This window comes from Juglans regia, chromosome 8, assembly GCF_001411555.2.
Source record: "Juglans regia cultivar Chandler chromosome 8, Walnut 2.0, whole genome shotgun sequence".
In the NCBI taxonomy this organism is placed as follows: domain Eukaryota; kingdom Viridiplantae; phylum Streptophyta; class Magnoliopsida; order Fagales; family Juglandaceae; genus Juglans; species Juglans regia.
In genome coordinates, this window is record NC_049908.1 from 1,723,003 (window position 1) to 1,738,543 (window position 15,541).

Below are 15,541 nucleotides of genomic sequence, written 5' to 3' on the forward strand. Positions count from 1 at the left end.
TATATTCTAACAATATTTTATTTAACTTTTAATTTTTATCTCAACTTATCCTATCTTATATGTGAAAACAAACGAGGCTAAGTGAGATATTTAGATCATCTGAGCATGTAAACAAAAGGGCAAGCCTGACTTTGAAATGCAATATATATTTGGTTTGCTACATGTATACATGGACCAAATGGTCGGATGGTTTTCAACATATACATATAATGAAAAATAAATGAAGACAGTATTGTACTATACATAGCAGCAAACTCACAAAATTGGAAAGATAAGCAAGAACAAAAACAGCAACAAACCAACAGGCTGTTGAAGTGATCCAACTCCACTCAACTCCCCTGCAACTGTAGGCGTATTGATCATGATCCTAAATTTGCAATCTCCGTCCGACGGGTCTGTTTGTGTGAGAATTGAAAGGTTTGGGAACTTGCAGGCACTCGCAACCTGATTCTGCATCTGATAGTAACTGTTAAATGCATAGGAGATATTCCCTCGAGCATCCAAATGTCCACATGAAGTGCCATATCCAAGGCTTGTACAATCGGCTTTTGCACAAGCGTAACTGACACTAAGTGCAACCTGTGGATCATCAAGACTAGCCGAGGGGGACATGACACACCATTGCTGGGCCAGATATTGTACATTACTTGCTCCAACCAAACTGTTCGAGCCGGCTGTAAGGCTAAGCTGGTATTTGGGTGCTCCATCGAAGTAAAACAGCCCCCAGTGGCGTTCAAAATTACCTGGCTGAATGCTTTTGGCATCTTCATCTATAAGACTGAATAAGTAAGCATCTAGGGGACCGGATCTCATTGGTGTCCCCTGCCCGGCATTATACCGGGACATGAAACCTTGGTTGAACTTCTGGCCAGATTGTATATTTGCGTTTTGATCTCCATCAGTGGGCCAACCAATTTCTCCAACTATTATGGACATGTTTCCATATCCAATTTTCTGCAAGGTCCATACAAGGGTATCATAGTTCGCACTAAACATGTCTTGATATATTCTTCCATCATCATTTACGGGAGATGAATAGCCATCAAAGAAGGCATAGTCAGCAGGAAAACTGGGATTATCATAGAGGCTGATAAAGGGGTAGATGTTGACAGTAAAAGGAGATCCATTATCATTCAAGAACTTAACGATTTGCACCATGGTATCGCGGATGTTTGCACGAAAATCACCCTGAGAAGGTATGTTTGTTGAACTCTCGTATACATCACCATTTAGGGGTACAGTGACTTTAATCTGATTGCTCAAACCAGCTTTTATAAGGGCTGCCTGGATATTTTGAAGAGCAGGAAGAGTTATTCCTTCGAAGGTTCCATTATACGTTTCCAAGAATGGTTCGTTTCCAACTGCAACATACCTTGCAGAGAATATATGGGAGGTAAATTTAACAGGAAATATAGACTGCACACTAAATAAAACAAGACGAGCAGATATAAGAACCACTGAACGAAGATAACCAGATGGGTTTGCCTCCAACCTTTCTCATGCTTTTTACAGTTTAGTAAATGTTGTCTGGGAAACTACTCTGTTCGCAAGATGTATTCTCATCAGTATGCTTTTATCCAAAGTTTTATCCAGAGTTTTATAAAAAGTATCTGGAGCATACATTATCTACTACATTAGGCTAAAGGATACTGAAGTTGCAGTCTTGCTTAACAGTGTTATGATTAACATTTCATAACACTGTTAAGCAAGACTTATATATGAATTATATATTATAAATTATAATATGAAATTATTTTATATATGATATATAATTATATATAAAAATTTAATATATAATTATATATTATATATAAAACTTATATATATAAAATATTTTGTATAATATATAAAATTAATTTTTATATATATTTTTTTCAACTAGTCCGGTCCCAAAAACTATAGAACCGAAACCAGATCGGGTCTAGCCGGTTTTTATAATATAGGAACTGGTTTGGACCGGACCAGTTTAAAATCAGACCAACCAACTCGGTTCGATTTGGTCCGATCTAATTTTTCAGTTTAAATTTACACTTCTAATTTTTTGACTAAGTGTAAACATCCTAGAAAAAGGCGTTGTCACCGCGTTGAGATGCAAAATAAAGGTACTTAAATCTTCTTCAAACAGTAAGTGAAATTCCATCAGTAGATGGAATACCTAATGATAGTTTAATGTGAAAAAGGAGATCGAAACTAATTTAGTTATTTTTTTAACAAGAAAAACTAAGGGGCAATAAGAATCAAAGATGATCTACATTTCAGAATAAAGAACCACACAAGAACTAGCGTGCAAATAAAAAGAAATTGTGTGAAGTTATGCAACAGAAGGTGGGCCAACCCAGTCAGTCCTTCATTGCCTACTTGTCCGGCAAGTCTACGTAATTTTCTTTCAATAAAGAAGGGTTGACCATGGTCACAGGTTCAAGTGCAAATAATGATTTAGAGCCGCATCTCACATTTTTGGATGAAACGATTTAATCAATTTCGTATAGAAAAATTTTTAAATATGCGGTCCACGAAATCAGACTTTACTTTATAAAAATAGATCTGGATGGAATGATTTAATCAATTTCGTATAGAAAAATTTTTAAATATGCGGTCCACGAGATCAGACTTTACTTTATAAAAATGGATCCTGGATGAAACGATTTAATCAATTTCATATAGAAAAATTTTCAAATATGCGGTCCACGAGATCAGACTTTACTTTATAAAAATGGATCCGAAAGTTTCACTTTGGAGAGGTTCCTAACTAAAAAAAAATTAAAAATTAAAAAAAAAATCAAAATTTACTTTATAAGGGTAGATCCGAAGGCCTTGCCTCGGAGAGGTTCCAACATCAAAAAAAAAAAAGTTTTCACCATACCAAAATTTATCGTCAGCAAACATGAAAAACTAATATAATTGCTGCGCAGGATAATCGACAAACATTATAAAATATTAAAATGAAGAAGAATGCGCTCCACGTTTAGTAGGGAATCTTATGAGTGAATGAGTTGGCTAGTATGGCCAATAGCTGTAAAGTACGTGTGCTCAACTGTTTGTTTGGTTTCTGGGAAAAAAAATTAAAATATAGAACTCAGAAAGAGACATACAAGGGGAAGTTCTATCTCAGATTCTCAGTGAAGATGTTCACTGTTATTCCACTGTATTCAGAGGTGCAAGTTTTAGCAATCATACCAAAGCACACGAATTTAGTTAAATATGCAACCTTTGTTTGTTCTCGAATTGAAATTCTTCTTCAATTGGAATTCAGGATTTTTCATGAATATCATGTGGTTTGCCCCAATAAGTAGCCATGGGTGATAAGATTCATCGTATCACAGCCATCATACCAGGTTGATCTGTTCGATGTAAATAACTAATAAAATCATAAGAACTTCAACTTTGTCACAGCTGGAGTTGGTTTCAAAGTTACCTGATGTCTACCCCGTTGGAAGAGACGTGCGCCGAAACATTCTTGGCAACCCAATTCTCAGCTGCTTGCACACTATCAGCCAAAGTATTAAGCATGTCATTAGGAATACCAACCATCACCTGAATCCCTGAATTCCTCAGAGCGTTCAATATTGAGGAATCAGCATCAAAGAGCTTCACTTTCTGAAAACCATTGTCCTTCAGCATCTTCACCACCGTTGCAGCTGGCAGAGGGTGTGTTAACTGGGTTCCCCAGTTAACTCCAATTCCACTAACTGAACCCATAAAAAACACAGTGAATAGCAACAACATGGCGATAAGAACCCCAGCTAAACCCACGCCTTTCAACAACCTCATACTGCCTTTATCAGGATACGATGCCGATTGCCGTTGGAGGCTGTTGAAACAACTCAAAACTATATGGGTATGATGAGTAGATGTTGAGTTTAAAGCAAAGGATTGGCTTTAATACATGGGTCTTGAAATCGAAGTTGGTTTTATCCAGCAACTAGTCAGAGAGGGAGAGAAAGCTAGGGAACAAGGCAGACAGAATCTATGCCAAAGCAGCAGCATCTTTGTTGAGAGGGGTTTAATTCTTGATGTCCAATAAAAAAAAAGTTTTCAACTCAAATAACTTATCCAAAAACAGAAATTTTCAACCAAATACGAGAGTAATCAACAAGGAAACCCCGGGGGGGTTTTGTGGTTGGGAAAGAAGTTCAGTAAAGCAGAAACAGAAAGGGAGGATTGAAAGACAAAATAAATAAATTCATCTAAATATGAAAGCACGTATTCAAAAGCTATATATGTACTATTCTGATCGGAAGCGAAACAGAGAACTCCCACCCATGCCTCAAAATTAACTGACTGTAACCATACATTACTAAAGTAAAAGCTATCAACTATTCTGCAAAGAAACGAAAGAGAGAGCTGCCATGCCTCAACACCAACACTGGCAACTCCGACCATAACCAAAAAGGACTGGAGAGTAGAGAGAGAAAGAGGTTTGAACTTGGAAGGGAGGCATATTTTTTGAGAAATGAGTTGTACAGATCAAAATAGATAAGCTGGATGCAAACTCTTGATAAAACATCTATATTGGTCTATACACATGTATATATAAAGTCATATTTATATAATATAATCTTAAAATCTTCTATATTTAGTTATATATATATATTTAAATATTCAGTTAATTATAAACAGTACTTATTTAAATTTAAATAATTACTATTCATTCTATAAAATATATTTTAATCATTATTTCTCTCTCTTCTTACTTTTTCTCTCACCATCTTTTCTTTTTTACCATCCTTTAATAACACAATAAACATTCACATGCACATTCACGTCCATTATATATATTTAATATTATTATTATTTTGTCTCAAAATAAATAATTATGTATATATATAGATCAATATTAATACTCTAAAAAAGTGAACCTAATCTTAAATAGGTGAAAAGAACTACTCTTTATTAGTATAACTTATTTTTTTATAAATGATATGGAGCTTATTTATCTGAAATTTATATTTAATATTATTCTATTTTTTATATTATAAAATTACCCATTAAGTATTATTATAAAAGAATAAAGTTTTATTATATTCTTGCGTGATGGATAAACAGATTCCACCAACAAAGCTTTTTTTTCATCTATTTTAGCGCTGTCAGCTTGTCACCTCTCTCCCGTGAATATTGATTTGATAGGCGCACTGCACAAAAACTCGTTAACCAAGAGGACTTTCTCTTCTGTGATGAATGCTGAATCTGCTGATTGCAATACCCATGAGGATATTCTAGACATTTCCTAGGACTTGAGGTCGCTGTCTTCCTCCATAACTCCATTCTCCAAATTCTCCAATGTGAACGAAGAAAAGCAGAGAAAAGGATAATCACGGTAATCACCTCCATTCTTTTCAACTTATAAAAATAATAATAATTTAATTCCTTAGTGGACTTGTATATCTCGTATCGGGTCTTGTACTTCTATTTTATTCCTTAGTGGGTATTTCTGTCTAACAAGTTCAGAACTGAATTCAAAGCAAATCCCTCAATATATGTACCATAATTGAACCAAATAAAGTTTAATATTATCTTTTGAGTAATGGTATAAATCATATTATAATTTTATTTTTATCTTATTATATAAGATGTGATGTTTATATTATCATTAGATGATAAAGATTATCTAATAATTGATCATTAAATAATGATAAATATATCACATCTTGTATAGTGAAATAAAAATGAGATGGTAGTATGATGTATAGAATTTTCTTTTCTTATATTACTATTTTTTTTTTGTTCAAAAAAATTCATTCAATCTTTTTTTTATCATTCTCTTATTTTTACATATAAAATATAATAAATAATTTTTAATCACTTAATAATATATTATAAAATAATAAAAAAATAATAAAAATTAAAATAACGAATAACATTACTTTTTTATTCTTACAAATATTTTCTACACGTGGAAAGGAATACCTTTGTCGCTGTCTTTTGGATTACGGTGACGGCTGACGGATCAAAAGTTACACTCTTTTATGTCGTGTAAATCGCACAAGTAAAGGTCAAAAGTTGCACTGTTTTTGGCCTTCTTCGGTGGTAGCTAGTGATTGTATAAGTTTTTTGCTTAGGTTCTTATATTTTGGGTGAGGTTGGTTTTTTATTTCTTGGGATAGAATTCTTTATTTATTTGAAGGTTTTCCTCTAAAGTGGGGGTTAAAGATTAAGAGGTGTCGTACTCTTTTTACTTTTTTTTTTTTAAAAAAAAGTTCACAATATATATATATATATATATATATATATATTTGCCCATCGCCTGAGTTGGAAAGGCACGCGAGTGAGGCAGAAACTATCGATTCTTCTGGATGGAGAGGTTTGTACGTGGCTTTAGTTTGGTTTGGGTAGTTAGGTAATGTCAAAATATTTGTAAATACTAATAAAAAAAATAATGATAAAATATTAAATAGTATGAATAATAGTGAAAAATAATAATAAAATAATAAATAATAGTTGAGTGATTTCAGAAGACTCTACTATCCAAATGAATGGCATTGAAAAACAAAATTATGATGTCTATGATATTATAACTTTATAATAAAATAAGATAAATATTTTAACCACAAATATATTTTATAGAAGTAAATTTATAAATTTATATGACTTGATGCAGTATATTAGACTATAAAATTACTTTTAATGTAAAGTAAATCTAAAATATCATATGAAACCATGTGAGTATGTGAGTTTACTTTTTGTATATTTCTTTGAAAAATATAGTACATATCATCATATATTTTTTAATTGAAAATAATAGTAAATATATCTTTGTGGATGTAGTATTTTTTTAATATTTTTATACAATATATCATTCACATAACATAATTTAATTTGTAAAATTCAAATTTTAAAAATTATATTCTAAATTAAATTATGTTATGTGAATTATGTGTGGTATAAAGTCAGCATTCAAAATATAATTATTAATTTTTATTATGTATATCATTGATTCAATTAGGGCATCCTCAATAGATTAGTTAAATCTATTGAGTATTTAACTATTAGAGCACAAAATGTGATCAAAGTGAATTAGCCAAATAATTGAAATTTAGCTATAGTTACTTTTAAAATAATTTTCAAATTTATAGTTATTTTTAAAATAATTTTCAAATTTAAAAGTTACTGTACATATACAAAATATATATTTTATCAATTATTTATCTCTCTATTTCTTTCTATCACATATTTTATCACAATAGCTAGGTTCATGTGCATGAGTTCATGTCTTGGGGGGCTGGGTTAATGTATTTATATATTAATTTGAGTTAGTGATATATTAATTTAATTAATTATAATATGATTACTAATTAATATATAATAAGTAGAATAGTAAAATATAATAAAATTAAATAAATTACTAATTAAAATAAATAAATAATTTTGAAATTATTAATTACTCATTACTATATAATGAATAAATAGATAATTTAATATAGAGATTTGATGTGAATAGTCAAAACCTAATTTATCTTATATTATTTTATTATTATATAATAAAAAATAACTATTTTAATGTGGATATTTATGTTAATGAAATAGTTAAAAATTAAATTTTTTTTACATTTATAAAAAATATTATTTAACTTTGACTAAGAGGATACTCTTAATATTAGTCGTATCGTTGCCAGTTTTGGTTGACCTAGATTTCGATTACATGGAACTGGGGCCATCAAATTAGCAAACGGGGTAATGAAATTAGCAAATGGCCGAGACACAACAGAAGATATCTGATTATCGAATGTAATGCTTGAAAATGATGTCTGTCTCCTTGTTACCAAAATTCAGTGGCTTTGATATATAGTTTTTGTTATTCTATATATTAAAAAGTGACATGGCAAGATCTGGATCAATGTCCTATTTGGATATAGAAATAGTTTCATATCATTTCAAATAATTTAATTTCATCATTACAACATTTTCAAATTATCACGTAAAATATATAAAATAATTTAAAATTTTCAAATCTCAAAATAATAACAATATTAAAAAATAATATTTTAATAATATTTTATTTAACTTTTAATTTTCATATAAACTCATTTCATCTTATCTCACTATCCAAATGAAACATAAGTTATCAGGAAGCCAGTGAATATGTATGTAACTCTCGACGGGTTGAAATCTTTAGTTATTGACAAGAGTTACTATGTTCTCAAGTGGAGCACACAATATATATCATTTAAATTGCAATATTTGATCTGTATGATCCAAATCTTAAAATTTGTATTTTAAGTCAAATTATGTTACGTAAACTCTTACTATATGTGCTTTGTACACAAACTTGATAATAAAGTTTGGTTATTTTTTCAAAACAATTTGATGATATAATATTAATGATAACGTCCATATATATAATAATAGGAAAAATTCAATTATTATCCTCTTTATCATCATCATTTGATGCGACATTAAATGATAAACTTACAAGTAAAATATAATAAATAATCTCAAATCATTTAGTATCACATAATAAAATATGATAAAATAATGATAAAATGAATGATAATTAGCATTACTCGTAATAATAATAGACTACAACAACTAATATATCAACCTGTATCTATCAACATCTTATGATTCTTCTCTATAATTAGAGGTGTAGTGAAGTTCTTGTGACTAATCTCGATCTTCTACAAAATTCATAGGATCTTTTGCTATAATAGTACAATGATTCTTTTAAGGATTAGCATTTCTTACAATTTGTTGATCAAAATATTTTTATACTTCAAAGAGCAATAGAGATAACAAGTACATTCCATTGTATTTCATGCTTATTGAAGTCAATACAATATACCACATATCGAATGAGTTTTTATTATTCAAATTGTTGAATGCGTTTTAAATAGTAAATCGTATAAAATCTCAATTAACTAAATAATATATATAAATAAAAGATAGACATGACATGTGAATTTTAGTAATATCATGGTTATCCAGCTTCCGGTCGAGATGAACAATCTTAACTTAAAATAAAAAAATATCATGATTATTAACAATAAAAATTTTAAAAATTTTCATATAGAAAAATACTTAAAATAAAAAAATTGTAAGTTAGAAAAATCTAATTGTAAACGATTCTGCACACAAATATGCGCATCCATTTAATATAATTAGTCAGAAAATAAATTTTATTAAAAATAATATTAATTTAAATTTAAAATATAAAGACAATAATATTAATACATAAATTAATGCGTAAACTTACTTGATAAAACTCAAGTAAGTTTATACTATATATCTCTCGGGCCTAGGCGGCTGTTGCGAATCTGGAGGTAGAAGCTGGGTAATCTTATCAATCTGCCTCGAGTTGGATTGTTAATCAACGACAAATGAACTTGAGATCGCCATCGGCCTACATAATTACATTCTTGACAATGCTAGTACCGGCCCTTAATTATTTTCTACTATTGTTATCATTAATATTCTTAACAACTCGTCAACAATCATCATATTATCTGCCCTCTGGTTCACTTTCTAGTGTCTTCCAACGGCATGATGATTATGTTACTGTTTTTTTTTTGCATCTCAACGTCACATTGAACAAAAATCCTTCTTATAATATCGATTATTTTGCTATTAATATTTTTTTTAATCAAGTAATGCTACATATATTTATAATTTTACTTACACTTTTATTTATAATATTTATTTTATTAGTTTTTTTCTTGATTCTAAATTTTAGATTTCAAATTTCATGATTTTCAATATATTAATAAATTATAACTTATACATAGAGAAGTAAGTTTTGTCTTAAATACATTTAGCATTTTTTGTTTTTTAATTTGTTTAATTTATATTAGTCACATACATTATGATTTATGCTCTGAAAATAAAACATAAACTCCTTTTCCAACATTCCTTAGAATTTATATATATATATATATTTAAATCTACAGTCAGAGAAAAATAAGCATTGAACAAATCATACTGGATTAATATTAAATACAGTACTATGCAAGCTTATTCAATTTGTTTAAAAGACTATGTCCATTATAAAAATATAAAAATATTTGTTGTGGGTTCCAAGTATACCTAAATTGTTTTTCTAAAATAATTCGTGAAATTAGAACATTCTAAAAATATTTAATTGAAAAATTCTATATACCGTACTGTCATCTTATTTTTATTTTATTATATAAGACGTGACAAATTTATTATTATTAAATAATTTGTTATCATCTAATTGTAATAAATATAATAGTAATATATACCTAATTTGTTTTTCTAAATTAATTCGTGAAATTAAAACATTTTAAGAATATTTAATAGGAAAATTTTATATACTACACTATACTATTATTTTATTTTTATTTTATTATATAAAATATGATAAATTTATTATTATTAAATATTTTTTTAACATTTAATTATGATAAATATGATAATAATAAAATAAAATTGAAATGTGAGTGCGGGTGTAAAGGATTCTATCGTTACATATCACCGGAAAGCAGATTCAAACAATTGCCATCCTTTTTATAATTTTTTTTTAAAAACAAAGGGAGTGACTAATCACTGTACGAAAGCGCAATTGACATAAGGATTGTTAGTGATAGAATTACTATTCTCTTACTGTTTATTTATTATTTACAGTATATTTTTATTTTTTAAAGTATTTTTTAACATTTTTAATTATTAATAAAAATTAAAAAAATATATAATTTTATTAATAATCATCTTTTTAATTAAAGAATGGCTATATTCAGCATGTAATCGCAGCACATCACATGATGTTTTTTTTATTTATTTTTATTAAACTCAGTACAGAGTGTGTTACGGTTACATATTGATGTAAATAATTTTTCTTTTAATTTTATTTAATAATTAAAAGAAAAATTACAAAAAGAATAGTCACCTTATCATTATCCTCCGGCTCGGCTGGGTACAATGTAAGATGCACTCCCCATCACATAAGGCGAGATTCCAGCGAGGGAAGACTTTTCACTGACTCGACTACCCGAACCAGGAAACTATTTCCTATATAGCTCCGTCTCTAAAGAGTCTTCCGCATGCACTGACTCTCAGAACGAGAGAAAAAGAGATCGATCTCTTCAATTTTGCGATTAGCTTTTACCGATCTCAGGTATAATCCACTTATTCTGGCACCATCTTCGTAAAATTTACGTCTATTGCTTATAATTGTCAAGAGTTCTGTTCGTTTCAGCAGATTCGGTGAGAGTGACTTTTCCATGGTAATAATTTTCTGGGGATACAAACGGATGTAAAAGCAATTGAGGGGATGTGGTTTGTTTTACCTAGAAAAAGTTTTATTTTCTTCGTTGTTAATTAGCTATCCTATCATATTTTAATTGCCCTTAAATTTTTCCTATAATCAGCCCAAATAAACAATATATTTTTTTTAATATCTCATAGAACACATCACGTGTTTATTAATCCCACTTTCATTCATTACTTTATTCGTTCTATTTTTCATGAATGAAAATATACTATGTCCCTTGAGTTTGATGTCTCAATATTTTATTTTTTAATATTTTTTATTTAATAGTTTTTTAAATGTTTAAACATATTTAAAAAAAAGAAAAGAAAATAGGGGCATACGCAAATTTGGGTGGCATAGTAGCACTACCCTTTCATGAAATCCTTTTTGGTGGGACTGAACGCTCTACGCTTTCGTTTGCAGTGAATCAGTACACTTTCAGTTGAGGGGGCAATGGCTGTTTCCGTGAGATTAATGGCCACGATAGTAGCATTTTGTGGTATCGTTTCCTTCATATTTGGAGTTATTGCAGAAAACAAGAAGGTAAAAACTAGCTGCTGTTATAGAAAGATCCGCTATTCCACTGCTCTTTACTCCGTTGTTTTTTTTTTTTTTTTTTTTGTTGCTTGGAATATGAATTGGTCTTCGCCTGAAATGAATATATGTAAAATTTCGTTAGCAATCTCAAAAATAGTTTTGGAACCAGGTTTCAGTAATGTCGTTCTTTCAAGGCAAAGGATGATTATTCCACCTTTGTTTTTTTTTTTCGTTCAGAATTTGATTGGTCAAGAATTCATTACAGTTCAATATAAGTACGAAGAAACATTTGTTTAAATATTTCAATAAACTATTCCTAATCGTTTTTTTATGCTTTTATCTAATTTATTCAAAAAAATTAGTACTTATTTTTCAAGAAGGATACAAGAAACAGCTTAAAACTCACCCAGCAAACTCTAACTTCAATATGGGTGGAAGATCTTATTTCAAGAGGCGATTCCGTAAACAATGGATGAGTTTATTATGGCCATCTAATTATTGACTTTTAGCATAAATGTTAATAATCGAGTGGTAATTGGAAGTGAAAACTTTTATCAGTTGAAAAAAAAAACTGAAATGCATGTTCTTTATTTATAAAAGTCGCTTGCTTTCTTTCTTGATGTTATATATCATTTGAGTAATTTCATTTAATTGGGAGGCTATTTTTAATTTCGGCAAAATTTGGAGGGCTAAGGGGAGCATAGTTTTTTTTCCTGGAGAGCTCATCAATATTATTAAGTTTATAAGGGAGACCTTTTTTGGGGGGTAGGGGGCATGTGAGAGTTCATATTCGCATGCCACTGCACTGGATATGAGGGATACCCTGGAGAGTTCCTTCTGAATGAAACTGATTAGTTTCATTTAAGTGCTGGAGTTTCAGTTGAGTTTTCAAGGCTTTGTACTTTGATTTTATAGTCCACAAAAATAAATTTTCGTTTTATTGTGTATTACTGTATATAGCCCGCAGAAATCACCAAGCTGGAAATTCTTCTTGTACATGCAAGCTATCTACTTAGCTTTTGCACCTGATTTTTTTCCAGGTGATATACAGTCAAGTTTCAATCCAAACTCCCCCCCACCAAAAAAAAAGAAAAAAAGAAAGCACCATAAACATTTCTCACTTCACAGAAAAAGCAGCCTCAAAAGTTTTGTATAGAGAAGGTTAATAACACCCGGGAAAGTTTCTTTCAACTTAGTATTTCTGAAATGTCTTTTCATAGTGAAGGTGGAGGACAAAAGGTTTGCAATGCATAATATCCATGATGTGAAACAATCATGGAAATGCATGTCCAAATTTCTTGACAAAAATGTTGAAAGCTCGTAGTTCAGTACTTCATTTACATGAATGATGGATAATCCTATGTCATTGTCTAAATTCCAAACAAACATTTTACTTGTGTTGACATGAGTGTCAGTATCCACAAGTGTCAGTGACATGGTCAACGCGCGATGAGAGATTCATCTCACTGTAATTGCCCTAGCTTTCACTAACACTGGTATGCGATCTTTCTAATGCCCATTGTTTATTGACCTCCTTTTTGTATAAGCATATAGCTGTAGGCAAGATTTGGTTTTTGAGTTTTATTGCCTTTCTCACTATCATTTCCTATTTTCTAGTCTGCATACCTTCCTTTCAGCGTTTTATTTTATTTTTCCATCTATTTTGTTTGTTAGTTAAAGTACATATCTTAGTAAAGGAAGTGAATCAGAGTCGTTACTTCGACCTTTATTTACTTTTTTTTTTCTCTGCTCTCTGCAGCCAGCATCTGGAACTCCAATCACAGGGAAAGGCGTTGTTGTCTGCAAGTATCCATCTGATCCTACTGTTGCTTTGGGGTATTTGTCTGTAGTATTTCTCATTGCGACTACCGTGGCTGGGTATTTGTCTCTGTTTTACCCTTACAAAGGAAGATCTATTCCACAAGCTGCTTTATTTAAAAGCACCAGTTTTGTTGTATTCTTCAACATTGCTATGTAAGTATACTTTTCTCGGTTCTTGCTCTTCCATTTTTTTTTATATTCTTGTTTTATCCGATCCTCTGTAGAGAAAAACATTTATCATGCTTATCTGGCATCCTTACACATACATGACCACAAACATATTTATGCGGGTGAAAGTTGATCATTTATTAGCCAAGGCTTCAGTAGACTTCATCCTGGTAGAGATGTTTTCAAAGATTGTCTTGGGACTCTATAGGGACTCACTGTAGTACCTCATCATATTGGACACGCAATTTGATTTTTTAATAGCAGAAGTATCATTTTCCAGCATCCTATCGATGTAGAGTAACCATATATATTGAATACATCGACCCATACTAAATAATACTACTACATCTATGCTTGGTCCACCATACTTCCTTACGTTTCTTAACATGACCATGGCGGTTTTATATAGAACTGAGTCTCTCTCTTCTCTTGCTAATTTGATTTTTCGTTTTTGAAATGGTGCTGGTATAATTACACAGATTTACTGCTGGATTAGCTGGAACACTGCTATTATGGCCGACAATCACCGAGCAGATTCATCTTGCACACAATGTGCATCACAATCTCAACACGGATTGCCCAACTGCCAAGACTGGTCTCCTTGGTGGTGGTGCTTTTTTATCACTTGATGCATCCCTATTCTGGTTGGTTGCTCTTATGCTTGCTGACAACGCTCGAGAGGACTACTTTGACGAAACAGGAAAGGATGGTGTCGTGGAGCAGGGTCAGGTTTTCATAGATGATTATGATACACGTGCACCTGCAAAGGGCAGCGTGTGAAGTATTTGTGTAGTGCAGGCTCTCTCTTTGACTTTAGGATTCTCCATTTTATATGCATATGATAGATCATCAGCAACAGAGGGGGATTAGAGTTTGGTTGTGAATATTGTTCGCACAATGATTGTCCTTTCTTTTGTGTTCTCTCTTTAGCCATGGATTGGATTCTACGTTTTAGTATGTATAAAATTATTTCATGTTGGACTCTTGATTGTTTGTTCTCACTTCTACTCTTATTGTTAATTGGATTTTTGCTCTCCTTAGAAACTAAAAGCCGGGGCTGTTTGGGAAAGAAGTTCTTCTACTCAACAGTCTTATACCACATACTTATTGAGAAAAAAAAATATAAAGATGAAAATAAAAACAGATGTGTGGTGTAAGGTTTCTGAATAAAATTTTTCTTGAAAAGATGGAAGATAAATAGATGATTCCAAGTAGGAGTTTAGCTTTTTGCTGTGCATTTAGTACCATCGGGAGTTGGCTGCTAGGGAGGAGGTGAAACCAAAGGCTTTTCGGGTGCACTTTTAGGCCGAGGTTTCTGTTTAGAGTTAATCTTCATACAAGCAGATCCGATACTCTTCTATCAATAGCATCGAATGGTAGCCTCTCATGTAGACTCTACATGAACCCAATGGTAAACCGCAATTCAGAGGAAGAAAAAAAAATACGGGTGATTTGTAACGTCCTCTCTCTCTCTCTCTCTCTCTCTCTCTCAATAAAGCTTTCGAGGAGCAGGGGCCATCGTCGGAAAACCTTCGAGGAGCAGTGCCCCACCGTCGAAAACCCTTCAAGGAGCAGGGGCCACGGTCGACCGAAACCCACTCCCTTTCTTGGATTCCTATCCACGCAATCCCTCCTCCATGTGACTCTTGTTCGTAAGTCATCCTCTCTCTCTCTCTCTCTCGTAAGTCATCGTAATTACGAATCGTGGAATTTCTAGTTCAAGTATTATTATCCTCGTTTTTTAAACTGTTTGAAAAACTAATTTCCAGTTCAATAATTTGGTCTTGTTTGTTTGAAACTGTGTTATGATTT

At 31.1% G+C, this 15,541-nt stretch overlaps 2 protein-coding genes across 2 annotated transcripts; one reads left to right on the forward strand and one right to left on the reverse strand.

Annotated features, from left to right (window-relative positions):
* Positions 1–108: 108 nt before the first annotated feature.
* On the reverse strand, positions 109–4,504 carry LOC108985497 (glucan endo-1,3-beta-glucosidase 5-like). The gene is made up of 2 exons (XM_018957814.2): positions 3,416–4,504; positions 109–1,372 (listed from the first exon to the last, which is right to left on the reverse strand). Exons 1-2 carry the CDS (start codon positions 3,769–3,771, stop codon positions 256–258), a joined length of 1,473 nt encoding a protein of 490 aa, XP_018813359.1. The 5' UTR covers positions 3,772–4,504; the 3' UTR covers positions 109–255.
* Positions 4,505–10,834: 6,330 nt separating this feature from the next.
* LOC108985496 lies at positions 10,835–14,718 on the forward strand. The gene is made up of 4 exons (XM_018957811.2): positions 10,835–11,068; positions 11,627–11,746; positions 13,500–13,714; positions 14,209–14,718. Exons 2-4 carry the CDS (start codon positions 11,657–11,659, stop codon positions 14,507–14,509), a joined length of 606 nt encoding a protein of 201 aa, XP_018813356.1. The 5' UTR covers positions 10,835–11,068; positions 11,627–11,656; the 3' UTR covers positions 14,510–14,718.
* The last annotated feature ends 823 nt before the right edge of the window (positions 14,719–15,541 follow it).